A 25,892-nucleotide genomic window follows, 5' to 3' on the forward strand; every position below is an offset into this window, starting at 1 on the left:
AGTGACTCACAGTAACCAGCACATACTAAATGCTCAATGAGTGTTAGCTGCTTTCATCGCTATTACCTGAATATTATGGGTATTCTTCTTTTAAAATCATTTTCAAAGGGAGTTCAATTACTACATTCTTTAATACTAATTCCTGTATTATTACACCTCACTTTTCCCTAAACACACTATTATCTACTAGAGAGGACTGCAGAGAAATCTTGCTGCTTCCAAAATTCGAATTAACTCCTAGAGTAAAAATGGACCATGATAAAAGTGAATAAATAAACCATGGAAGAAATTTCAAAACAGGAATGACTAGAAGGTGGTTACTTTGAAGGAAATCCAGCTTATAATGAATATCTAAATTCAAGGTTTGAGGCAGAAGGGATCTTTATAATCACATCTCAAATATAAAGACAAAACGAATAAAACAGAACACATTATCATGTGCGACTTCAAAGAAAACCAGTGTTAAAAGGGCATCAACAGTATATATTAATAGATGAACCTAGTGTAAATGAATAACCGTAAACAGAAAGTCACCTCTTAAAATAAAAATTTTACCCATAACAATTGCTACAAACTGCATCTCACATACAGTACAAATAAGCTTATGATAAAAACCACTGAAGTGTCAAAGCTGTGTCTATACTTCCATATTTAAATCAGCTCCATTTCAAAAAAGGACTTAAGCCAGGCAAAGTCTTTGTATTAGAATTTTTGTGCTTTCCTTTGCTAATCACAATGTCCTTTGTGGCAAGTGTCCAAATGCAGAAGACTAAAAGCCCTTCGTTGCACCCAAGAAAGAAATCAATGGCCAAACAGTGCTCATGGGAGATATAAGCTCCCATGTTGAACATTTGCCACACCCTTTCCCTTCTTGATTCATCCCCAGTTTGCTCTCCAGCTATGCACAACATGGCCTCCCAGAGGAGGTGGTCAAGGCAACCCACACTCAGTGAGCTGACTTCCAGCATGATCTCTGAAGCCCAGCTTCCCGGTTCCTTAGCGCCATCAGTGGGAGCAGAGCGTATCGCATGAGCAGCAGCTTCACACCTGAGCTGGATGATGATGGTGGTTTCCCACACATCAGTTCTGTGCATCCCAGCCTTCCCTCTTGTCTTACCCTAGTTTCCAGCACCCCTTACCAAACATTCAGGCCATGTATGCTACCTACAGACCAGGAGAGCCTGCCAAAGGCACAAAGTCAACTGCAGGAATCAAGAAAAAGCTCCCATTTTCCTTGGGTACCCTATAGCTGAGAGGCTTGTCCTCTGTAGGACACATGTCCAAGGCCACCTTAGAGACCACTAGGGCCCCTCCATGCTGCCCTCTCAGGGGTCCTCAGCCAGGATACTATGGATCTAGGGGAGAGAGGAGGAGCCTCTTCTGGAGAGAGAAGCAAACTAAGATGACTAGTCTACAAGCATCAGACCAGGTTAGTTTGGAAATGACATGTAGAAGACCACCTGGACAGGTTAAATAAATCAAGGAATAGTAAAAAGAACTATTGAAAAAGAACAGGGAAGCTCTACATGCACCAATATGGAACAATCTCCACGAAACTTAAAAAAAATAAGTTTGATTGAGATATAATTTACATATATAACATTCACTAATTTTAGGTGTGCACTCTGATGAGTTTTAATACATTTGGCCATTCAACCACTATAATCATGATCTTAGAATATGTTCAGCACCCTAGAAAGTTGCCTCATCCCCCTTTGAAGTCAATCATCACTAGTTAATCATCACCAGCCCTTCCTCCAATCCCTGGCCGCTGAAAACCACCAATCTGCTTTCTCTTTAGTTGGTCTTTTCCAGAATGTCATGTAAATGGAATCATCCAGTAGGTAGCCTTTTGTGTCTGGCTTCATTCACTCAGTATAATGCTTTCAAAAGTCATTCATGTTATTGTGTGTATCATAATAACACGATATTGTTATTGTTGAGTTGTATTCCATCCGGGACAGCTGGATTTTGTGCAGATTTACCAAAATCTGTTCCTCCATTCTGCTTTTGAATACTTTAAAAGAAAAAGTAAGCTTTACCACATTGTGCACACAATATACTACTATTTGCATAAAATAAAAGGAGGTAAACACACAGATTTCTATATTTATTGACAAGCTTTTGAAAGACATGTAAGAAAATGGAACCGCGGTTGTCTTTGGGAGAAAAAGGAAATAGGTGAAAGACATCCTTCCTTTGACAACTTTTTTTTTTTTTTTTTTGAGACGGAGTCTCTCGCTCTGTCGCCCAGGCTGGAGTGCAGTGGCCGGATCTCAGCTCACTGCAAGCTCCACCTCCCAGGTTTACGCCATTCTCCTGCCTCAGCCTCCTGAGTAGCTGGGACTACAGGCGTCCGCCACCTCGCCCGGCTAGTTTTTTGTATTTTTTAGTAGAGACGGGGTTTCACCATGTTAGCCTTTTATAACCATTTTAAAATTTTAACTATACACACTACTGATTCAAAAAATAAACAAATTTTAAAAGTTTCAAAAAACCTCATATCTAAGGTTGGCATCCCTTTCTGCCAAACCCGGCAACATTTTTTTTTCTTAGCTATTTCTTTGACTTCTCAAGATGACCCAGAGATTTAGCATGTTATTTTCCAGATAAAGAAGAAACTTTTGCTGTTTTTCTTTCACCTCTTTCTCAGAGTTCTTATTAACTCCAATTTAATCTCCCTTTCTTAACTATCTGTTTCTTAAACAAGAAAAAAAAAAAAAAGCCTTGATCATCTCTGAAAACCGGCATCCAACACTCTATAAACTCACAGTACATAATGTGATTGAAGCCATGGTCCCAAGGCATTTTGTTGGATATGAAAACGGAAAGAGGCCAAAACACCTGGGAAGATCACAGGGTGTGATCTCTCAGGAGACCTGGTGGCCAGGGTGATGTCCCACCCTTCGCCAGGCCTGGATGAGCATCTGCCCACAAAAGCAAGGAAGGAGCTGCAGTCACTTAGGTTTCAAAGTTCCTTGAAAAACCCTTCAGGAACATAAAAGAAAAATCTCATGAACATCTGCAGCTTCTCAGAAAAGCCGATGTGCATATTCCCTTGTCTCATGTAGACTGTTTTGTTTTTAATAATAATCCTGTTATTGGCCTTCTTGACAGTGTCTGACACATGGTTCTGTTCAAAAACAGTTCCCTGAACGCCTCTAGAGGGTGTCACTGATCCTCACAGTAGGGAATGACGTCACTGCCCCCCTACTCTGCCTGGGCTTCTCTGCCATCCCTACATCAGACTCAGAACTGTTGCCATCGTTTCCCTGGTCCTGAAGAGCCTGCTTATTTGCCTGTCATGCATAGGCATTTGATCTCACAAAAGGCCTGTGCTCTCAAGGTATTGTGCAGGATTAGAGGATGTAGCACAGCTGTCATCCAGGTAAGAACACATAAACCAGAAAACGATGGAGTAACAACAGGACACCCGCATTTATTCTTTGGCATAGGCCACGCATCCCAAACTCTCTTCTCTATCATCTCAAGCCATCACTTCCCAGCAGTCGGTCCAGACAGAGGCGAGCAGGCCTCACTCCATATCAGAAGCCTTTGTGAGCCCACACTCTGGCTAACCCAATTAGTTACTCCAACAAGGTTCCACCTGACAAGTAGGAGTCAGGCAGCATGGAACAAGCTCCAAGAAGTCAGGAAGATGACAGTGGCAACCCCAGGGCCTAGGACAGTGGCTGCCGCTGAAGATGTTCAAAACCTGTGGACTGAGCTTTGAACAACAGCAAGCCTTCAGCAGGCAGGATGGGGCAAGGCACATCTGATCAAAGCGGAGCATAGCCAGGGTTTCCCAGACTGGGCCCACAAGGTGGATTTCTATGGCACATAGGCATGACTCCGCAAAATAACTCTCGTATTTGAAAAGTTGTTCCCGGTCAATTCCCCTGCAGTCCTGGTTGCATCGGGAAGGAAGTTCCAGTGTGGTGCCCGTATGTCTTTAAGCCTTCCCTAGAACTTGATCATTTCCCATTCTAACACGTGAATGGAGTGGGCGCTTTATCAGCAACTTTGACAAACAATGAAATCCAGCTAGACTTCTAGGACACTGTTATGTCTTCAATATATATTTTTATAGTTACTTTCTGTTTTGGGGACATGTTGCATGGTTTTCCGCTTATAGAAAGGTGAAAGTTTCTGTTTTAAATTATTTTATTTGAGACCAAAAGTTGGCTGATTTAAAGAGAAAATATGAAAGAAAATACCACAGGAAGTATGAGTTTAAGACCCAAAAAAACATAAAAATCATGCAGGTAGTACATGGTTCTACATGAATATGACACAAACCAGGTCTCTGACTTCTGTGAGCATAAGAACCAAGGCAAAGAAGAGTAAGCAGCAGGTTCCAGGAGGAAAGGGGCAGGTCATGACAAGAGCTGGGGCCCAGGGGATGTGGTGGCAGAAGATGGGTCTAGTAAGGTAAGCACAGGCAGGGCATGGGGAGCCTGGTGCTGAGGGGAGGTGCTGGGCTTTCACCTGTGACTGTGAGATCCACTAGAGGCCTCCAGCCTGACTGTCTAGTGGGAAGGGCCCCATCCCCAAAACTGGGCTGGTCTGGGGGAAGAGGGAAGATAAGCTGGGGTGTGTGAACTCTGAGGCAGAGAAGCCAAGGAAGCGGCTGGAGCTACCTCAGCTCTGCTGACCACAGTGAGGCCCTGAGAACGTACCTGCCCGCCCCCGCCAGGAGGATGTGCTGCCTTATCACAAAATCCTATACCCTCCGGAGGCGCCCCTCAAGACGGTGAATGGAACAAAGCCTGGTACAAGACAGCCTGGAAAACAGGTGTTAGCCCACGCGGTCTTCCATGATAAAGTCACTTATCACCTTATATGGAAAGAAAACTTCCAGGGAAAAGGAGAGGGAGAAAAAAAAAATTGGAATAGGCTTAAAGAAAAAAAGAAAAAAATACGTAAAGATAGCCTAAACAAAGCAGGCCCAGCCCCTCATGCCGGCCCCACTGTCTGCTAGCCATATGGTGTGTGATAAGCCAGAATGCTTTTATTTATCTTCTTTGATTTGTCCATAAAGCTGAGAGCTGGCTCCACTTCTACTTGCAGTAGAGACTGCATCCTGCTCTTGACCCCTGACCAACACCCCCCAGGCCCCAGTTCCTGCTCCAGGAGGCGGCCTGGCTGCCACTCCCATTCCCCCCATCCTTGCTTCCTGCCTCATCTTCCATAGCTGTGTTCCCACAGCCAGTAAGCCAGGGGCGGTGCCTGCTGCCTCCCCTGTGGACAGCTAGCCAGACCATTAGCACTCATTCTATGGGTGCACTCTGCCATTTGCCCAGTCCTCTGCTACAGCCCAGACAGTAACTGGCAGAAATAAACATTCTCACCGCTATAGAGTATGGCTATAAAGTATCAGCCACCTTGAGTGTTCCTTGGCAACAATGTTGCCTCTTGAACCATAAAGGCCTCAGAGATATGTGTCTATCTGGTGTATTTCTCCGCTCCCACCTCCTTGCATGAGAAAATGGCCAAGCAATCACTATATCCAAATAACTCTAGGTCCCAATTCACTAAAGCAGGCCTGCTCTTTTGCTCTCCCTAGAATGACCAAAATAATCACATCAAGGTCTGTGCTGGATCTGCACTCCAGAGCCCTGATCTCAGCCTCCAAACTTCTAACCATCATCTCAATCTCTCTTCTTGGCAGCCAGGTTTTGCTTGAGTGAAGAAATGCCACTGGTTGGGTAGAGGAAGATCAGCAGAGTTGAATCTGCCAACACGATGCCAAGTTAAATTTAAATTTCAGATAAACAACAAAATGTTTTTAGTGTAAGTATATCCCATGCAATATTTGGGACACACTCATACTAAAAAATTACTCATTGTTGATCTGAAATTCAGATTTAATTAGGAGTTCTATAGTTTTATTTGCTAAGTCTGGCAACCCTAGATATCAGAAAGTAGCAGGACCAACCCCTTGCACAGCCCTGATCCTCCCCAGTAACCCTCAGGGCCACCATAGAAACAGCCCTGTCTCTGGCCTGCACTTCACTATTGCCACTCCCTGAGAGCACTTTGCAAAGGCCTGCAGGCTCTATGTGGCATCTCATAGCCAGTACCTTCGGTAACTAGAACAAAGGATAACTTCTCAGCCAAAGCAAGAAGTTGCAAAGAAACCTGAAGGAAAGCTTTTGTGAATAGACCTAGCAAGAAGCAGCCCGAGAGAAGATGTCCTGTCCACAACAGGTATAAAAACACCAAGAACAGGCATTCAAAGGCCTGACAGTGTTTGCATATGAGCCTGTACTGCGCAGCCTCACACCCCACCAAAGGCACCAACAAGCCAATGTAATCTAAGACTGAGGGGGTGGGGTTGTATGGCTTAACAGGCTCAGGAGCAGCTTTATAAATGGCCAGCATCCCAAGCTCCCAGGCAGCTGGTCTGGGCAGGCCCCTGCAGGAGTCCTGGCAGAAGACACAGCCCAGCCCCACTGAAAAGCATCTGAGAGGCATGGACTCATGGGCTCTAGGCCAGGCCAAGTGCCATGGGTGTGTGGGGCATTTCTCTATATACAGCCCTGAAGCATCTAGAAGCAGCTGTTTTTCTTCTGCTCTGGCACTAACAGGAGGACACTTCATCTCTAATCTGCAGACTTTTCAAACTATCAGTCAGAAATCCAGTGGCTAATAAATCATGTTAGGTTGAGCTATACGAAATTTCCATTTTTGTAAGTCAAAAAGAATATTAGCAATTATATACAGCCCAACCAAATAATAATAATTGGGTTGCTTTCTATTTATCAGACACCATTCAAGGTCCTTTAAGTAAATTCATTGTGTAATGTTTAATCCTGAGGACCACCTTTCAAGGTAAGGATTACTGTGTCCATTTCAGAGATGCAGAAACTGAGACGGGGAGAGGTCACTACGTGCGTCCAGCTGGATACACACTGGATCTATGTGTCTCAAAAACCCACGCTCGTTCCACCCACCATGTGGCCTGGATTAAGTGCATTCTTCCACCTCCTCCACTCTCTGACCCTGCCCCTGGGTCAGTGTCTGGCCATTCCTGCAGCATCAGGCACTGCCAGGACTTCCACCCTGCCAGCGCCTGCTGCAAGGGCCACTCTGTAGCTAATCAAAGCCTGGCCTCCTGAATTAGCAGCAAAGTGTATTTAACAAACAATTTCAAGAGGAGAAAAACATTTGTAAGTTTATTTAGAGTGCGAGGGGAAAGGTTGCCAAAAAATGCATTCCTAAAATAAATAGAAAGTAGTCAAAGGGGAAAAATCTAGTCCAATCAGTTTTTACATGTCTTAACTGTGACCATGAGCTAATTTGTAGTAGACCACTGAGAAAGGCATCAGGTGCAGTGTGATCCAGCATCACTGCAGACCCAGAGGCATGTGCTTCCAAGGCTCTCCTCTGAAAAGACTACTGAGCCTTATAGAGGGGAGAGGATGAGAAACCTCTGAAAAGAACAAGTCAAAGTCAGGGACCATCACTGGTCTCCTAGACTACCACAACCCCCCTTAAAGGCTGAAATCAACACAGTAAGATAAACAAAAGGGCTGTCAGAGGCCAACTTTAAAAGAAGAAATGGATACGCTCCTCCCTGTGAAATAAAATTTTGGAAGAGCATACATAATACATAATAAAAGTAGTTTCTACCAGCTCCAAATGAACATCTGCAGAGATCAAAGTTTGAGGATAAAAAGGAGGAGAGGACTGACCTTCACATGGGCCACGTAGTGACGACACGTCTCCTCCATGTAAGTCAGCTGCAGCTTCTCTGTGACCTGACCCACCGTCTCTCCCAGAAGCACAAAGTAGACCCTGGGCAGCTGGCCCTTCTCCTTTTTGGCCACATCAGCCGTCAGAACATAATTCAGGCCTGCCAACAAATAAGAGGTCAAAATGTCAGCAAGGACAGACACACTGTCATGAGGCCACCTCTTTTCCGCGTCACGGGATCACATGCACATCTCATACGATACCTAGACCCTTCCATGGCAGGAGACTGCAGCCCCAAGCCGAGACTTGCTCAGAGAGCAACACACAGCCAGAGTGCTCAAAGAATCGAGAGAGAAGCAAGATGTCCTCTGCCTTTCTAATGAATCTGTGTGTCATACTTCACGACTCTCCCTGATTTAAACCTCATGCCATCATGAGGTATCAACTGAGCCAGCAATATGCACATCAACAATGAGATGTATCCAATACAGGTTAATGTCCTGACAAGCAAAACATCATGACAAACGTACAGAACATTACCAGAAGCTGTGAAATTATCAAGGCTTTGTGTAATACTGACTTCTATAAAGCACATGGTTTATGCCCAATACAAGGGAACCATCTCGTCTGATAATTTTAACTCATCTCAACGAAGCTGAGTCATGCTCTATAACCAGCACATGGACTGGACCATGTGCCCGCCATCGTTTACTGAGCACTGACTATAGGCAAGGCACCGCTGAAGGTAGAGGGGATACACCAATGAACAACGCAGGCATAAACTCCTGTCTTCAGGTAGTTTACATGCACAGGAACCCAGATGAAGGCTGGAGTTGCCTTTATTCCCAGGTAGCCGAGTATGGTGATCAAACATTTTGTAGTGCCTATCCTTTCAACAAAACTATGACCACGGTAGGGCCTGTACTGAGGTCCTCTCCTGCAAAGAATAACTCACCCACTATACCTGAATGTGTAATGCCAGATGGCAGAACTTCTGTAACACAGTCTTGAATTAAAAAAAAAAAAAAAAGAAAAGAAAAGAAACAAAGAAAGAAAAGATGATCACAGTATCAAATGCATGCTAGATAAACCTGAAAGGATCTACCTCTGTTATTTCAGAGTCAATAAGTAAATAGATAGGTATGTATTTCATTATAGAAATACGACGTTAGTGTCAATACACCTATTTTACTGCTTTTCTGTGCCAGACGTCATCCCCTCCGTAACCCTTTTTATTTTTTAACTGTTTTGGGGATTCAAGGAAGTATGTTATTTTTAAAGTAAGAGAACAGGAATCTCTGTACCTGGAATGACCAGGTGAGATGGCTGAGCAACAGAAGACGGATGACCCAGCCCCGCCCTGTCTCCACACACCTCTGTCTTAGAAGCTGGGGGCTTTGCATCAGTAACAAGCAGCCCCAAGCCCACTGGCATTTAAGTAAGTGAAGTCAGGCATTAGGGAAGACTCTGGCTTTTAATGACATCAAAGGGATCAGCCACCAGGGGAGGTATGAACAGGGATAGAGGAAGGTGACCTGAACGGCATTCTGCACCTGCCGCAGGGCATATTTTTGATGCTTCTAATGGCCTCCCTGGGCCTCTGCCATCTCAGGGATCTTGCCATGCCGAGCTGGCAAATTCCTAGTCAGCAGAGCCGTCTGCCCCAACTTGTTTAACGCCAGCAAACAGTTGACTTACAAGGCAAGGCTGTGTCACCAGAAGGGACCTGAGACCTGGATACTCTCAGCAGGTGCCATTATTAAGAAGAAAATAATGCATATAGGAAAGTGCTCCCACACAGAAAACACTGGTGCCTGTGCAAGTGTCACACACCAACCTCAATAGGGACAACAGCAAGAAAAGTGATAGATTCAGACTGGCAAAGCTTTGAGGCAATCCTGGAGACCACTAAGCTCAAAAACCTTCATTTTTTAAGATGAGGGAACTGAGCCTCCAAAAGGGAACAAGACTTGCTCCAGGCCAGAGAACCACCCACCAAAGAGCTGAATCCAGAACTCCCTTAATCTCTGGTACCAGGCTATTCTTGCCACATTTGTTCTTCGTGCATGTTGTACATTACTTGACCAAAACCTCCCATTTTTTTGAATGCATGGATAGCAGGTCCAAACAAGTATAGAGATCTGGCCAATTTACTTTCTACTGATCACAACTTCCCTGAACAACTGCCCAGAAGTAAGAAAGGTTAAATTTAAATGAAGAGAATTTCCAGGTTTGTTTAAGCAAGGTCATGGCTAGAGATGCACATTGCTGGAAGACAAGCCAGAGGCCACAGTTGAGTGAAGCAATGTGGTGGAGGCAGCTGCTGAGCAGACTCTCCTCGGGGTCCCCTGACCAGCCTCCTTTCCAGGTGAAAGAACCACAGCTGCCTTCCCTCAGGAAGGGAGACAATGGAGAGAACAGCGAGACTGGACTATCTTGCCAGAGATGAACTAGCTGAGCTCAGAGAAAACCTGGCTGGAAAGGAACACAGGAAGATGGAACGGATGGTATTGCTCCCCCACCCATATCCTCTTGGCTTTTACCATTTCTCTGTTGTCCGGCCCAAATTGCAACAGCAAGTGCCTACCTCTCTTCTCCTGAGGGCTTTCTCTAGTGGCTCTGTCCATGTGCATGGCAAGCCAGGAGTGCCAGGGAACTCCAGAGCAGCCCTCCATAATGCAGGGCCCCAGCTCCCTTGCCCCTTGATGGGGGGTAACTCTGGGGCATGGTCTACACTGACTCCCAGGGTTCTCCAGCAGGATTGAGCTCCAGCTGCCCACAGTGGTAACCTGCTCAGTAATACACCCTCTATTTGTCTGCTCTGATGGTTAATTTTATGTGTCAACTTGGCTGGGCCACAGTATCCAGCAATCTAGATGGTCAAGCAGCAATCTAGATGTTACTGAGAAGGTATTTTTTTAGAATAGATTAACATTTAAATCAATAGACTTTGAATAAAGTAGATTACCCTCCAAAATGTGGGCAAGCCTTATCCAATCAGGTGAAGACTTTAAAAGACTAAGGTTCCCAAAAAAATAAACTGCTTTTAGACTGCTTTCAGACCTGAGCTGCAACATCAACTCTTCCCTGAGTCTCCAGCCTACTGGCCTGCCCTGAAAAATTCAGACTTCCCAGACCTCATAATCTCATAACCCGATTCCTGAAAATCAACCAACTAATCCATTTCTTTCCCTCTCCATTCTGTTTCTCTGGAGAAGCCTGAGGTCTGTAGCTGCCTTCCTTTCCTGTCTCACTGTCCCATTTCCTTACTGGTACTTCTTGGGATCATTTGTGTATCAACCATATGCACTCGGATCCTTGACCCAGGCTCTGTTTTGGGGAAAACCCATATTAACACAGGGTAAGTCAGGAAAAGCGAATAAATTCAACCTGCAATGTGTGCCAAGCACTGTGCTAGGCAATTTACAAACACCAACTTTACTCCTCCAAAGTTTCATCTCACTGCGGAAGTACTGATCCGGAAGTACTGATCTCTTGCAACTCAAGGGAGAGAGAAACAACTCACAGTTCACAGAAACCGAGCTGAGGACAAAGCAACTGCTGCTCCACTTAAGCAGGGTGTGTGCATGCGAGCACATTAACCTTTCAGATTTCTCTAAAATGTTAAAACATACAGTCACAGACACAAGGAATTATCCAATTCACCAAGTGCAATCATTCTGGAAGCATTTCATCTCTAGAACTGCCTACTTAGTACTTTTCCTTGATTTAAATTTTGACATTTTAAATTACCCCAAAGGAAGTTAGTTCTATAACAGACTCTCTCCTCTAGAAGAAAGCAAGAGTCACAATGAGAAACCCTGCCTGAGGAGGCAAGAAGAAATGCCGACCACTCATTCCAAAGCCCTGAGGGCAACAGGTAGTTTTACCAGCACCCACTGGTAAAGGGTCTGGTGGAAAGCGAAGCAGAGGACATGTCCAGGAAGCAGCCGATCAGCTGCCTGGGCTCCGCGGTCAGGGCCCTGGGAAGGTGGATGCATCAGGCTGTCTGAGTTGCCCACAGCCGGCCCTGATGCAAGCCAGCCTGGCCAGCCCCCGTCTGTCCCTGGAAGGGTGCTGGTTCTGATTAGGGCCTGCTCCAACAGCACATTTCACAACTTTAGGTTTTTCCTTCTGGCAGCTTGTGTCCCTGCCATGTCGAATGATGTCATGGTGATGGAAAAGCTGATCAGCCCCGAGTAATACTTTCAGCCACCTCCCTGCCCTGCCCCCAGCTGCTTCCCGAGGGGGCCCCCTGCACGGGCCTGGGCCAGGAGGGAGCCAGCTGTCTCTCATCAACTCTGGCTCTGGTCTCTCCCAGCAAGTTTTGATTAATTCCCGCTCTCCATCAGAACAAGATTTCAGCTGTGAAATTCTAACAAATTTTCCTTCCCGAGTTACTCTGAGCTTCCCTTAGAGTTTCCCATGAGAGGGGGAAACTTTACTAGCTTTCCTAAATTCTGTCCTGCAAAAGAATGAGGTAGTAATTATTAGACTAGGCTACCCATTCCTCACCTCAAATGGATTTACCTTATTATCCCATTTCGATGCTACTCAAGAGACCAGAAGGAGCTCAGAGAATGCTGTGTGCAAACATTCTCCCAAGCAAAAATGCACCCCTAAAGACAGAGGAAGGCTTTGGAAACAAGTCACCTGGTTTCAATCCTATTTCTACTAGTGTGGATGACCTTGGTGCCATCTCTCAGGACCTGGGCTCAGTTGTGTGTCTGGAGGCAGGGCAGGTATTCCACTTGCTCACAGCTTTTTCAGGCTGAGAACCATGGAAACACGGGAGCACTGGGTCAGAGTGCAAAATGCAGTCACTCAGAGAGCGTCCCTTCCTGGTTTTCGTTTCACACTCTGGTGAGAGCCCAGAACTGCCAGCTTGATTCCCAGCCTCCAGAGATTGACAAGTAAGTTTAGGCTTCAGCCTGGCCAGTGAGTAGGTACAAGCACCGCCCATGGGTGAGGGGCAGGGTCCCCTTGGGCAAAGCATTTACCACCTTCACCTGTGCTAGCTAGGAGGCTCCAAGAGGCCACAGGCTGTTTCCAGGTCAAGAATGAAGAGATTAATAATACTATTAGGGACAGGCAGAACTCCTATTTTAAAGTACGTTATGAAATATGTTGTAAACCTATTCCTGGAGGAGCCCACAGTCAGAGGGAGAAGTCTGTGTCTGTGTCCCAGTGCTAAGCACAGTGCCTGCCACACAAGGGGCCCGGAACTCATCTAGAAGAGTGAGCAAGGGAGCAGCTGGTTGTTTTTGTCCGGTCTGCCTGCCCCCCTCCCACTAGGATGCCAGCTCCATGAGGGCAAGGACTTTGCCTGTCCCGTTCACTGCTCCGTGCCCCAAGCTAAGTAGGGTGTCTGGCACTCTGTAGGAGCTTGATTATTATTATTTGATTGAATGACCCAACAGGGATTCAGCAACTCGGTGTAACTGGATGCTCATTGTGCTGGTTTATGAAGCTGTTGTCCTCAGCTCCAACCTACCCTTCCCTACTCTGCACTGTGACACTGGGACTGGAACCCTGCAAACCTCATTTGTTTTGCCAGAGGCTCTCTGTGAGGCTCGGCTAATATGGAGCATCGGAGGGAGCCTGCAAGGCTGGAGGAGGGCAAAGGGACTCGCTCCTTCCTTCCTGCTTCCTATTCCTAGCAGCTTATCCCAGCAACAGTTTCTCATGGCAGCTGGTCCCAACAGCAGTTAATTCTAGTTTTCAGACTTCCCTCCATTCTCCCAGAGCCAGCCTCACTGCACCCCCTCAGAGAGATCAGCAGCACCAACCCCTCCTCAGAGGGTCAGGTCCTAGCTCCACAGGGCCCCTTCTCTGAGCTCACAGGTTCTGATAACCCCAAGGAAGTGTTTAATCCCAAATATAACCTTGAGCAGCGTTCTCAAATGGAACCCATCTGGAGGCTTGTAAAAACACAGATGCTGCGTCCCACCTTCAGAGTTTCTGGTCAGAATTTGCATATCTAACGAGATCCCAGGTGATGCTGATGCAGCTGGTCTGGGACCACACTTTGAGATCCACTGGTGCAGACCGGGAGGCGGCAGCTGCTTCCTGCAGTTACTCCCAGGTCCTCCATGACCTGTTTAACCCATTCCCAGTGCTAAATGTCTTCTGTTAAAATAACTGGTATGGTTTCTGTTTTCCTGACTGGACTCTGCCTGTTTCAGAGGCCAAGGCAGATTCACCTCCTACAGAGAAAGTCTGTATTTCCTACAGTATTTCCAGAGGCCACAGCAGCTTGTGTCCCGCTAATGAGCTGGTCCTGAATACTCCCATGACCACGTAGGCACTGTGGTCTCCCATTTATAAAGCAGGAAATGAAGAGGCAGTTGGTGTCCCTTCTCTGTACATAGGCTTGAACCCTGCCAGGTAGAGAAGAAGAAATTAAAGGCACAAGACTAACATTAACTGCTTATGGCTCTCAAAACCATCCTCGGAGGGCAGATCATGTGGCTGAAGATGGCAGCAGATAAATACCACAGAAGATACCACTTCTGACAGTGGTACCTAGCCCACCACAGGTATCTGTGTATTGCTCTGCCCAAATGCAGCCATCCTGCTAACAAACTTGGCCCAGGATATGCAGCCATTGAGAGGTGCCTGGAAGGCCTGCCCAGGGCTGGCACTCATTCACCAGGCATTCCATGGACAAAGTCATCATCCACATGGTTCCTCTGCAGCTGCCAGCACAGAGAGTAGGAAGGCTGGTAACCTGGTGTCCCAGTCGTAGGTTCCTGATGCGGAGGCCTGGAGATGACACAGAGTTGGCCAGCACCCTCTGCTGAACCTGGAGGGGGGTGGAGGGTATCTGTGTCCTCGAAGTGCCCATCCTTCTGCCCTCTGAAGACTGACCTTCCCAACTGTGCAGAGCCAAGAGGCCGCCTTCCTTGCTGAACTCTAGGACACCTCACCCAGAGCTGGATCCCCACAGCTACCTGACCTTTCACCTCCACCTCATTTCCTATCACATTTCCATAAGGCCTGCCCATTTTTCCCTCCCCAAACTCTCCATTTCGCTGGCAGCATATTTTTTTGGCAGATTTCTGCATTTCTCTTTCTACTGCAAAGATTGAGATATGAATGCCAGAGAAAGTGACAGAAACGTGTTGGGGATGAGTAATTTTCTGCATTGCCTTGTTATATTGAGATACCAAAAGTCTCCAGCTACCATCCCCTTTAAGTCTGATTGTCAGGGAAACACACCCTTAAAGTGTAAAGAAATGTTTGACTTTATCTATGAACGCATATGACAGATGGAGGATAGGGAAGGGAAATTAATGGGAGGGTGCACGGGTGCTGAATGGGCCCCACCTCACGTCGGATATCAGCCAGGTTGCTCCGCATTGCCCACAAGGTACAGTACAAGATGCCATCAAACTGCCTGCCTCTGCCACTTTGCCCCAACATTTCAGAGGCTATGGCTAAGCCTAGACCTTCATTCTAATTGTGCTTAGCAGTCTGTGAAAGGCTCACACTAGATGGGGCCCCAGAAAGAGCCACTGGTCGGGAACAGCATGAGGAGGCACCCACACCTCCTCTGCACTCAGCTCATGAACCTTCAAATCAGAGTTTGCTCCACCACTTGCCTCATGCTCTGAATCACTCTTGCTCTAACTTGCATCTTGGTTTCTTCTTCTCTGCTTCAGCTACACCGATTTACCTTCACTTTCACAGCAGCGAGAAGTGAAAGCTATCTAATACTGCTTCAAGGCCAAAATAGTAGAAACTCTTTGTAACTCCCTTTAGAAGCTCCATGAGGACAGGACTGTCATCTCCAGTGCCCAGCACATGTGGATACATAATAAGTATTTGTCAAATGAACACACACAGAAACGATCAATCGTTTGCCCTTTCTGAGAGTTCTAGAATAGTTCTCATTCTTATGTGTATCAAAATTCACCTTCATTCTTTAAAAATGTTTCTTAACAGAGTCCAACTATATCATGAGCTGGCATTGGACAGAAGACAGACCGCCTAATTATGTGGAGGATACACAAGTCCCAGAACTATGAGAAAGCTTTTTTCCTTAAGACTGTAGTATCTTAAACAATTAGGGAGGTGGTGAGAAACAGTTGTTAGAAAGCAAAACTAAGTATCACAAGATACAAATTCAACTCCTGGCTTCAACAACAGCTGTGTGATCTTGAGTGAGCTGCTCTTTCTCACTGAGCTACACAAGAAAATGTTGTTAATCCTCCCTCACTAACCAATTCCCAAGTTTTATTGTACGGTTTCATTCAATGTTGAAATTTCTAAGCTCTTTTTAAAAAATGATATAAATAAATATGTTTAATCGTTGAGCTCATTCAATATACCTAAAGATCAAGAGAAATTGCCAATGAGACAGTTAGCCAAGAAGGATGAACATATTAAATAAGGTAGAACATTTGAGGTGTGGCTGAGGAATGAACTAGCTCATGTAAACATTTTTGCATGAGTGGGCGTGTGTGCACACATGTCTGCTCCAGAGCAGTGCTTCTCAAACTTAAATGTGCACGGGAATCTTGTGGGGCTCTTGCAAAAATGCAGATTCTGATTCAGAAGTCCAAAGTAGGGCCCAAAGTCCTGCATTTCTAACAAGTTCCCAGTGATGCTGACACTGCTAGGCCAGGGGCTACACTGTGAGTAGCAAAAGGAGTCACTCATGATATTAAAAATATCTAAGAACGTCAGTAGGTCCAGGTCCCTGCTGATGTTTTTGTTTGCCTGAAGTTTTTCTTTCTATTATTAAATCAGCCTTTTAAATAAAAATGAAGCACCTAGTAATATGCATAAAGCTCCAGATTCAGTTCCTTCAGGTGACCACGTGCTCTGAATTCTAATCAACAGTGGCCCTATCTTGTTCTGGGGTTTAATCCAGCCTCTAGAGCTAGGCTAGCAAGTCAATTTTCCCCAGACAAATGGCAGGGACAGTTACCAGCTGTCAGGACAATGCCGGCCTCTTTTCAATTCTGAGCTGCCAAAGCAGCACCCCTCTTTTAGAAACCTAAGCCTCTGTAACACCAGAATCCCAATCCCACCATCCGTCATTAGAGAGCGTCTTTGGTCTCTAATTCCATAGTAAATGTTATAAGCCCCCTGACATCTGGCTGATGCTACAAGCTCAATGAGGAGCCTAAAAAGTCCTGTCACTTCTGCTTTCTGACTGCTCCAGCATTCCATAAGGGCCAGGCTCCGGGCATTATATCTCCACCAGTCCCATAGGACCTGTGGTCCAATGAGGCTTCAGTCTGGCCCTCATATTTGGAGAAAGAATGCTTGGGGTCCAACATTATTTGTCCTAGAGCTGGAGGTTGTGTGATATTAGAAACATGTTGAGGCCGGGCGCGGTGGCTCACGCCTGTAATCCAAGCACTTTGGGAGGCCGAGACGGGCAGATCACTAGGTCAGGAGATCGAGACCATCCTGGCTAACACGGTGAAACCCCGTCTCTACTAAAAAATACAAAAAACTAGCCGGGTGAGGTGGTGGGCACCTGTAGTCCCAGCTACTCCTGGAGGCTGAGGCAGGAGAATGGTGAACCCAGGGCCCGGGCTTGCGTGAGCTGAGATCCGGCCACTACGCTCCAGCCTGGGCGACAGAGCGAGACTCCATCTCAAAAAAAAAAAAAAAAAAACATGTTGATAAGCAGGAAAGAGAAGGGGAGGAACCTCAGAGGGAAAGGATGTCCAGCCTGTGTGCCTGCTGCCTGCAAAACCAGCTGGGAGGAACAGCGACGAGCATCGAGTATCCCACCCAGCCCACACCTCCAGCTTCTTGGGTATCCACAGGCCCTGACGGTGGCTCATTACCAATCTCTCCTGGAACGTGTTTGCCACGGAAGCTGAAGCAGGTGGTGACGTTCAGGCAGTTCACAGGCTGCTGTCCGTCGTGACACTGAGGCGCCGTGATGTTGATGGAGCCCGGGAGGAAGATGGCGACATCCATCGTAATGACAGGCCTTGCTCTGCAGGGCAAGAGAGGAAGGTGACTTAGTCATGGTAAGGAGCAGCTCTCAGAATCAAACAAGAACTAGACCAACAGGATAAATCCTAGGCCTTCAACCCAGGATTTACCTAAAGCATGAAATATCCCAAGAGAGAAGGGCTAGTATGTTCTGTGAGCATTTTTTTCTGATTTTAGAAGTGGCATATTGCCTAGTAAATTAATAGTTAGCTTCCCAATAATAAAAGTAAGTTTGTTAATAAAACACATCTGGTTGAAGCCATAAATGAACCACCAGATGCTGGATAATTATTTAAAATTTTACCAATTAAGTTCCGATTTCCATTTTATTAGGGAGGTAAGAATACATTTAAGAGGATTTCCTAAAGCAGATGCCATGATTCCAGAAAGAGATGCATACTCAAGGATTCCCTCAAGCATTTGCTGCCATTATGAGCATGAACTGCAATGTTCTAGCCCCATCCAGTTGGTCAAACCTCCTCCTTCATTTACCTCCACCAATTCATTGGGTATTTTTCTAAAAGAACTTGATTAGTAGAGTCCCAGCTGGTAATAGCAAAGTGCTTCAGAGCAGAAGAAATCAACCTGCCCAGTCTCAAAACCAAATGAAACTCAATAAATAGCCACACTCTCCTCCCTGCTGTGGACCATCCCCCAGTGCTTGATGAATGGACAGCACCCCTGGGCTCCCCAGAGACATCCCACAAAAATTAAGAGTAAATAACACCATTCTGCTCCCACTGCAGACATCTGCTCAGGCAGCATTCACCTAAGCTACCACTCGACCTTTTCCCTCCAGATCTCACAGAGGAACCCTTTTACCTCTAAGGAGCCCCAGCCTTCACACCACTGGGGTGACATAACAAGATTAAGGGGCATTTGTGGCTTCAGAACAATGACCCCCCTGTGTACAACGATCCCTCAAACAGAGCCCACGGTGACAGGGCGGATGGGAATGATGACCCACACCAACTCCAAGGGAAGAAAGCGTTAAGGAAAATCTGGGTGAACAAAGGAAGTGAAGAGACACGAGGCACAGATGGGGTGAGGAGACTCCACTGCTGCCACCATGCCGGGAGATCGGGTCAACAGAGAGTAGTGGTGACAGATGCAGTGGAACTGCAGGACTCCCAGAGCAAATCTGGCCGCAGGACAAACGGAAGTCAGACGATAGCAGTGCCTGAAAGAAGGCCAACACCTTAGTCTTTCCATTTTCTTCTGGGTTCATCCTTGTAGGATACTAGAAATAAATCAGAAAGTGGATATCTTACCCCTGGCCAGTGTGATTGTGCAGATGCCAGTGGACACCCTATAAAACCCCATCGACCTTTCAACAGCCAGCTCAAATGTTCCCACCCTGAGGAAGCCTTCCCTAGTACCCCTGACAGTTAGGCATCCTCCCTCTCTGTGCTTCCAGCTCTATACACACACCCCTGGCCCCCACTTACTAAGGTGAAGAGTCATTGTCTATTTCCAAACCTGCCCCACCAGCCTGCAGCACCCTGCAAGGGCTGGGATCCAGTGAATTCATCCTCTCGTTCCCATAATAAATGTGCAAAAACCCTTGTTAAATAAGTACAAATTTTACTCCAGCCCAGGAGACTGAAAACCACAAGTGTCCAAAGCCTCACAGATGGACAGAGGTACCATGGAGAGCCAGTCTCCACCCTGCATGGTCCCTGACCTGCCTGGTCATGGTACAGAAGAAAAGCCTAGCTTACCCCATCATCCCCAGGGGCCACTCATCAGGGAGGAGGCCAAGTCCTCCTCTCACAGAAGAGCTCTGCAGAAGACAGGGCAGCAAGCAGGAAACAGATGTGGGCAGCCCAGACACAGTGACCTCAGTGGAAGTTGGAAAAACAGTATCCTTTGAAATGGACCACAGGGACCCTCACAGGTACATCTCCTTCCCACAGCTGTCAGATCAGTTCCCTGCAACCTTTTTGTTTCAACTCCAAGTATTGTTTTTGGATGAAGAAAAGCCCAGAAATCTTTCAAAGACCTCTCTGATCACTTCCTGTGACCTCCAATGGGAGAGCACCGTGTGCCTATCACCCTGACACAGGACCTGCCCCGGAGCTAATCTGAGGGAAGCAAACTTCCTGAGGGCAGAGTGGGTCAGCTACACTCCTGGGGGCAGGGGAGACTGCGTCTCACAGTCCTGCCTACAAATGTGCCAGCCTCTGAGATAAAAGCAAAGGGGCACCCAAGGACAGCACCACAAGTGCTTTCAGGGCTTTTATTTTTTTTTAAGAAGCTGGTAGCCGGAACACTTCTCCCTGACGGCTGACAGTTCAAATCCTGACACTTCACTTCCAGGTAAATAATACAACCAGTTGGGATGCCCTTTGATACGTTGCTCAAGATGCCTTGGCCTTCTGCAAGGCAAGGACAGATAAAGAGCCTTCACCCCTGGTGACATTGTTAGGCTACTAAGCCAGCCCTGGGGCCACCTACCTCCAGGGAGCTAATTTGGGGTCATATAGTTGAAAGCCTCAGTCAGGTTTTCTCTTAGCTGCAGCCCATAGCATTCCTAACCCACGCACCTCTGGCCTCCTGCCCTTAGGAGGGTTAGAAACGATGGGCAGTACGTATCTATGTGTCCATGTACATGCATGGTCTCCTAGCCCTCCCTGCTTTTCTAGTCCCACCCAAAACCTAAAGTAACTCAAAATCTAACTGTCAGTTAGGCCAGACCGAGCCAAGCCCCTACTTAATACAGTCAGCTGATGCCTCCAGGCCTTCTAGTTCACTGCTGCTCAGCTGAATCCTGGGACTTTATCAATGGCTGCCCCTGCAGACACCCAACCTGCTGGGTGTCTCCCATGCTCCCATGCAGCATGCTAAGCTACCGCTTTACCTGCCCCACCTTGCTTCCTCTCTGAGGGGCTCTAGCTTGTCTTTGAAGGCTTCCCTGCTCTCCCTGATTCCCTTGTTCTCCTGGAATAGACCAGGGTGGTCACCTTCTGCTTCATCCTCATCCACATCCCAAACTGAACCTTGCCCTGACCTTATTCCTATCTTGGGGCCTGGCTCAGAAGATGAGGGCCCCTCACCCTCAGCCTGTGTACTGAATTCTATCACTCTCACCAACCTCATCCCCCCATCCCTCATCCCTGGAGCAGCCTCCCATCCTCCCTCTTGTCTCTTCAACCTCTCCAGGACCCTTGGGGTTAGGCATAGGGTCAGGGCATCAGGGTTCACATAGATGAAGGTGAAGCTGAGGGTGAAGCCCCTCTGATCTCTTCCAAGAGGGTAAGGGACTTGGGAGACCAGAAAATCGCTCAAAGATGTTCTTGCCCTAATCACCGATCCAGAGCCTCCCATCCTTTAAACACCTCCCTGAACTACCTGCTGGTCCCATTTGCTCCTTTGCAGCCAAGCTTCTGGAGAGGCAGTCAGGAGTCACTCTCTTTTCTTGCTTCTTCTCTCACCCACCTACTGCCATATGGCTTTTGCCCCATCACTTCTCTAGAGCCACCATGGCCAATGGCACCCCTGACCTCCCCCTGCCACCTCCGACAAGTCCCAGGCCTCACTCTGCTTAGCCCTTCTGCTGACTTTGACGCCACTGCCCGACCAAGTAACCCTGCCTTATAATCCTCATAGTACCTACCACCATGTGGAATCACCTTCCCTTTTATATTAATAAGAACTGCATGTCCTTGGTCTCCTCACCCATAAAATGGGGATAACACCCCGACTCATGTCATGGATTGTTAAGAAGACTAAGAGTTATCATGTGTTCTGTCAACAAGAGGATGGATGAACAAACTCAAGGATATTCAGTCAATGGAATGCTACTCAGTAAGGGGAAAAACAAGCAACATGCCAACATGAACAAATTTCAAATGCATCACACTGATTGAAAGAGGCCAGAAACAAAAGAGTCCATAGTGTATATTCCCACCAATGTGAAATTCTAGAATGGGCAAGATGGATCGATGGTGATAGAAGTCAGAACAGTGGTTGTCTATCAGGAGAAGGGTCTGAGTAGACAGAGGCACAAGGAAACTCTCTGGGGTGATAGAAGTATTCTTTATTGTGGTGGGGTGGTAGTCACACAATGTATGCAGTGGTCAAAACTCATGGAGTCATACACTCAAATTGGTGCGTTTTATTGTATGCAAATTCTACCTTAATACAGAAAGAAAACAACAACAAAGAATGAACACACATGAAGTGCTCACACCGTGCCAGGCAGGCGGTAGGAGCTTACCAAACATTGGTTGCCTATGGCTCCCTGGCTATAATCTAAGGTCACAGCCTAGGTCAGGTTCCCCATCAAATCCCCGGGATCTGATGCATGGCAGCATCTCAGCAGGTCAATGTACCTTAGCTGAATGAATAAGAGAATGGATGATTGTGACCACAACATCCTTGCATGCTCCTCTACAGCTGTCATGGCCCAACCACTCTTCTTGGGCCTTCTCTTGGCCTCTTGTTCAGGGTAGGGCTCCTCAGGCTCCGCTCCTAGGTCTCTTCTCTTGATATGTGCTCTCCCTGGAGTTCTTCTTGAATAACTTTACATTTGTCCCTGTTGAGCTCCAACTCACCAGATTCAACCCTCCATCCCAGGCTGGAGTCTGGGGTCTCCCACCCATTGTGTAACTGCCTCACTTTACTTTACCTCCATGTGTGAGCAAACTCCTGGAGAAGGCTGTCCCTCACCATGAAGAAGAGAAAAAGAAAATCCTCTTTGGATTGAAGCTCACAGCAGGAAGATTTAAAAATACAAGAATGATGAGAAAGCAGAGTCTATATGATGGACCTTCAGCCAGATGGCCCCGGTTTTAAGAGGGCCTGTTGGTCCAGGTGTGGTGGCTCATGTCTGTAATCCAAGCACTTTGGGAGGCTGAGGCAGGCGGATCACAAGGTTAGGAGTTCGAGACCAGCCTGATCAACATGGTGAAACCCCATCTCTACTAAAAATATTTTTAAAATAGCCAGGCATGGTGGTGTGCACCTGTGATCCCAGCTCCTCAGGAGGCTGAGGCAGGAGAATCACTCGAACCCAGGAGGCGGAGGTTGCGGTGAGCCGAGATCACACCACTGCACTCCAGCCTGGGTGATAGAGCAAGACTCCGTCTCAAAAAAAGAAAAGAAGAAGAAGAAGAAAAAAAGAGCCTGTTTTCAACTGTGAAAAGTTGAGGAGTGTGTTTGTTTTATTTGAGAAGAATCCTGACAAACCAAAGTAAGACGCTCAGGATAGTGAAGAGAGCAAAGACGACATCATGAAAGCACTAACTAGAGCAACCAGCTTCACAAATCTAACCTCAATCATTTGAAGCCACAAAAGCTGTTTTATCCAGAGGAAGGGCTGATAAAGAAAGTGAAAATCCAGTCACATGGGAAATAATTACAGGAACCAAGGAGGCCTTATCTTAGTGAAGTCACCACTTGGGGGACACAATTGCCCCCTTCAGATACTAAAGGGCTGCTATGTAAAAGACACAAGACCGAGAAGCAGAATTTTAGGGAGGCAAATTTAACCCAATTTACATCAAACTTGCTAAGATTTATTAAGCAGTTAAACCAGGCACTGTTCTGAACATTTTACACATACTGCAGGTGGTCCCTGACTTATGATGGTTCAACTTACGATTTTTCGACTTCACAAGGGTGCGAAAGCCATAGGAATGCAGCACACTCCTTGACTTACCATGAGGCTACATCTGGACAAACCCGTCCTAAGTTGAAAATACCGTGTTTTGACTTTGAATGGGTTTATCTGGAAATAACCCCATCCTAAGTCAAGGAGCATCTGTATTGCTGTCCTGGCCAACAGAGGAGAATCCTGAAACAGAAAGGTCAGCGCACTTGCCCAGGAAACTCACCTAGTAAGGGCGGAGTCAGGGCTGGAACCTGGCCACCTGGCCCCTGAGTTCACATTCAACCTCAAGGCTCTTCTGCCTCTTTAATAATTCAAGATTTAATGTTCCTGGGGCAAGCGGGTTCCCTTAGAAGTAACTGGGCTCCCACTCGTGAGGCATCTCACTCAGAACAAGAGGCTATGTGGCCCTGCAGTGGAGACCAGCAGAAGGTACTGCTGAATAAGAAGGATCTGGGGTATGGAACTACATGGCCTCTGGGATCCCTTCCAGCTCTGAGATCCTACTAGTCTATTTTAGAAAGTTCTGCCATCAGGTTATTAACAAAACCTAAGAATTGGCTCTCACTCCAAAGTGTAATTCTGCCTCCTCTGACTCATACAGCTAGAAATATTTGGAGAGGGTTCACGGGTGGTGGCGGCGGCCCACTGGCCTTTGTAGGAGAGATCCAGACTGCACGGGCCTCAGCAAGCTCTGGGCCTCAGCTCATGTCCTTCACCTCTGCTGCCAACAGGGAATGACGTGCTGTCTAACGGGCAGGAGGCTCCCGGTCCCCAGGGTGTTGTGGACTGACTGGAGGTAAGAATGCAGGGTGTACAGATGAAGAGATAAAACGAACAGTGCTTCCCAGCACCCGCAGGAAATAATAAAATATTTGTATGGCACATTATGGAAGGTTCTTAGCCAAAGGCAAATAGCTTTAGGGCTTAAGAGAGTTAGGCTACCCCAACCCCTACCTAGAAGCTCCCAGGATGCTATCATCTCATACCTGCAAGCCATTCAAGGCCACAGATAGAAACTCTGGGATAGAGAATAATTAGAATGAGAAAATAAGGTAGCATTTCAACTTACTAAGCACCTCCAGCCTACAAGGAACAGGACAGAGGAAAGAGCCCATGAATGGCGAATGGCTCCATCCCTCACCCTGAACAGCACAATTCAAGGAGCAAGAGTGAGGCCTCTCACCTGAGGAGAACCACGCTGTCGGACATGAAGGCTCCAACAGTGACATCTGAAAATGAGAAGTTTACAGCGTTCAGAAACTTGCTGAAGCCCACACCCAACAGCTCCCTGGGAATGAGCTCACAAGGACGGAGGCCCAGCCTTGAGGCCAGAGAGCCCTCTGACGGCCACCTTCTGGGCTATACAATGATCTTGTAAGAATGGAAGCCACACTCTCCCATGCAGCAGCCAATCCCTACGCAGGCTACTGGGGCCTTGAAATGTGGCTGGTCTCAGTCGAGAGGTGCTGTGAGTGTAAAATACACACCACATTTCAAAGACCTAGTACAGAAAACCATTAACTACCTCACTCATAACTTTCATATTGATTATATGTTGAAATGATAATATGTTGGCTATATCGGGCTAAAACAATTAATAAAATTAACTTCACCTTTTTATCATTTTATGTAATTACGGGAATATTTTAGACTACACATATGGCTTATACTTCTTTTGACATCAGTGAATTAGAGAAAGACATACCTAGAATTCAGTGACTCTTGGAAAATTCTCTAGGTTCTGAAGAACACGGAATCGTCACCCTCCAACCCTCACTCTATGTGACCTGAGAATCTCATGGTATCCCTGTCTGTAAAATGAAGATAATTATCCCCACGGCCTTCTTCAAAGGCTGATAATATTTCATTACATTTAAATCAGAAAATATTTATTAGTCATTATATAATATTCATTAAGTACTCACTAGATTTATAGTAAATATTTACTAAATATATGAAATCAGATATTTAAGTCAGTAAATTCATGAAAATACTTGGTAAGCTATAAACAAGACCCTGGTTTAACCAGTAATGTTTATTCCTAAATAACTTTAATTTAGGAAGTACTTACTCTTCCAGTGGTTGTATGCCTTTCTCCCTACCACTCCAACCCGGCAATATAAATCCCTGGCCGTGGGGTTCCCACTACTACTTCACAGAACCAAGTATCTGAGTCCAAGAGGGTCCGAATCTGCACATCACTAAATGCATTGAGCATCTATATGATGGCCTCATTAAGGAAAAACAAATGGCAAATCCACGAATTATAGTGTTCCTAAAATTTCTCCACTTGGGTGTATTTATCAATTTTGTTCTTCAATAGTCTTTTTAAATTAGCTATATGTTTAAAAATAAAAGAACCTGACGAATCTGTCAGTTTCCCTTATGAAAAACACAAGATCAGAAATTCAGATCCATTGTGAACTGTGAACAACTTGCTCACCTCACATTTGCAGAAAAGCAGCTGAACCACTGGGAAGGGTGGATCCCCGTGCACTGCAGGCTCTGGGCAGCCCCTGACAATGAGTCTCAGCATCCTTGTCTATAAAGCGGGGAAAACACCCTATCCTCCTTATCCGCTGGGGTCACTGTGAGATGCATATTGCATGTGGAAGCA

General features: G+C 46.4%; 1 protein-coding gene across 1 annotated transcript in view; it reads right to left on the reverse strand.

Moving 5' to 3' along the window:
* ITGA9 (integrin subunit alpha 9) overlaps nt 1-25,892 on the reverse strand; it is a 390,243-nt gene that overhangs the window by 283,074 nt on the left and 81,277 nt on the right. The window contains exons 13-15 of the mRNA XM_021934572.2: nt 24,459-24,504; nt 17,508-17,662; nt 7,698-7,858 (exon numbers count right to left, since the gene is read on the reverse strand). Coding sequence (XP_021790264.2) covers nt 7,698-7,858; nt 17,508-17,662; nt 24,459-24,504 — 362 coding nt within the window. The remainder of the gene's footprint in view (nt 1-7,697; nt 7,859-17,507; nt 17,663-24,458; nt 24,505-25,892) is intronic.

Source organism: Papio anubis, chromosome 2 (genome assembly GCF_008728515.1).
Source record: "Papio anubis isolate 15944 chromosome 2, Panubis1.0, whole genome shotgun sequence".
Taxonomy (NCBI): Eukaryota; Metazoa; Chordata; class Mammalia; order Primates; family Cercopithecidae; genus Papio; species Papio anubis.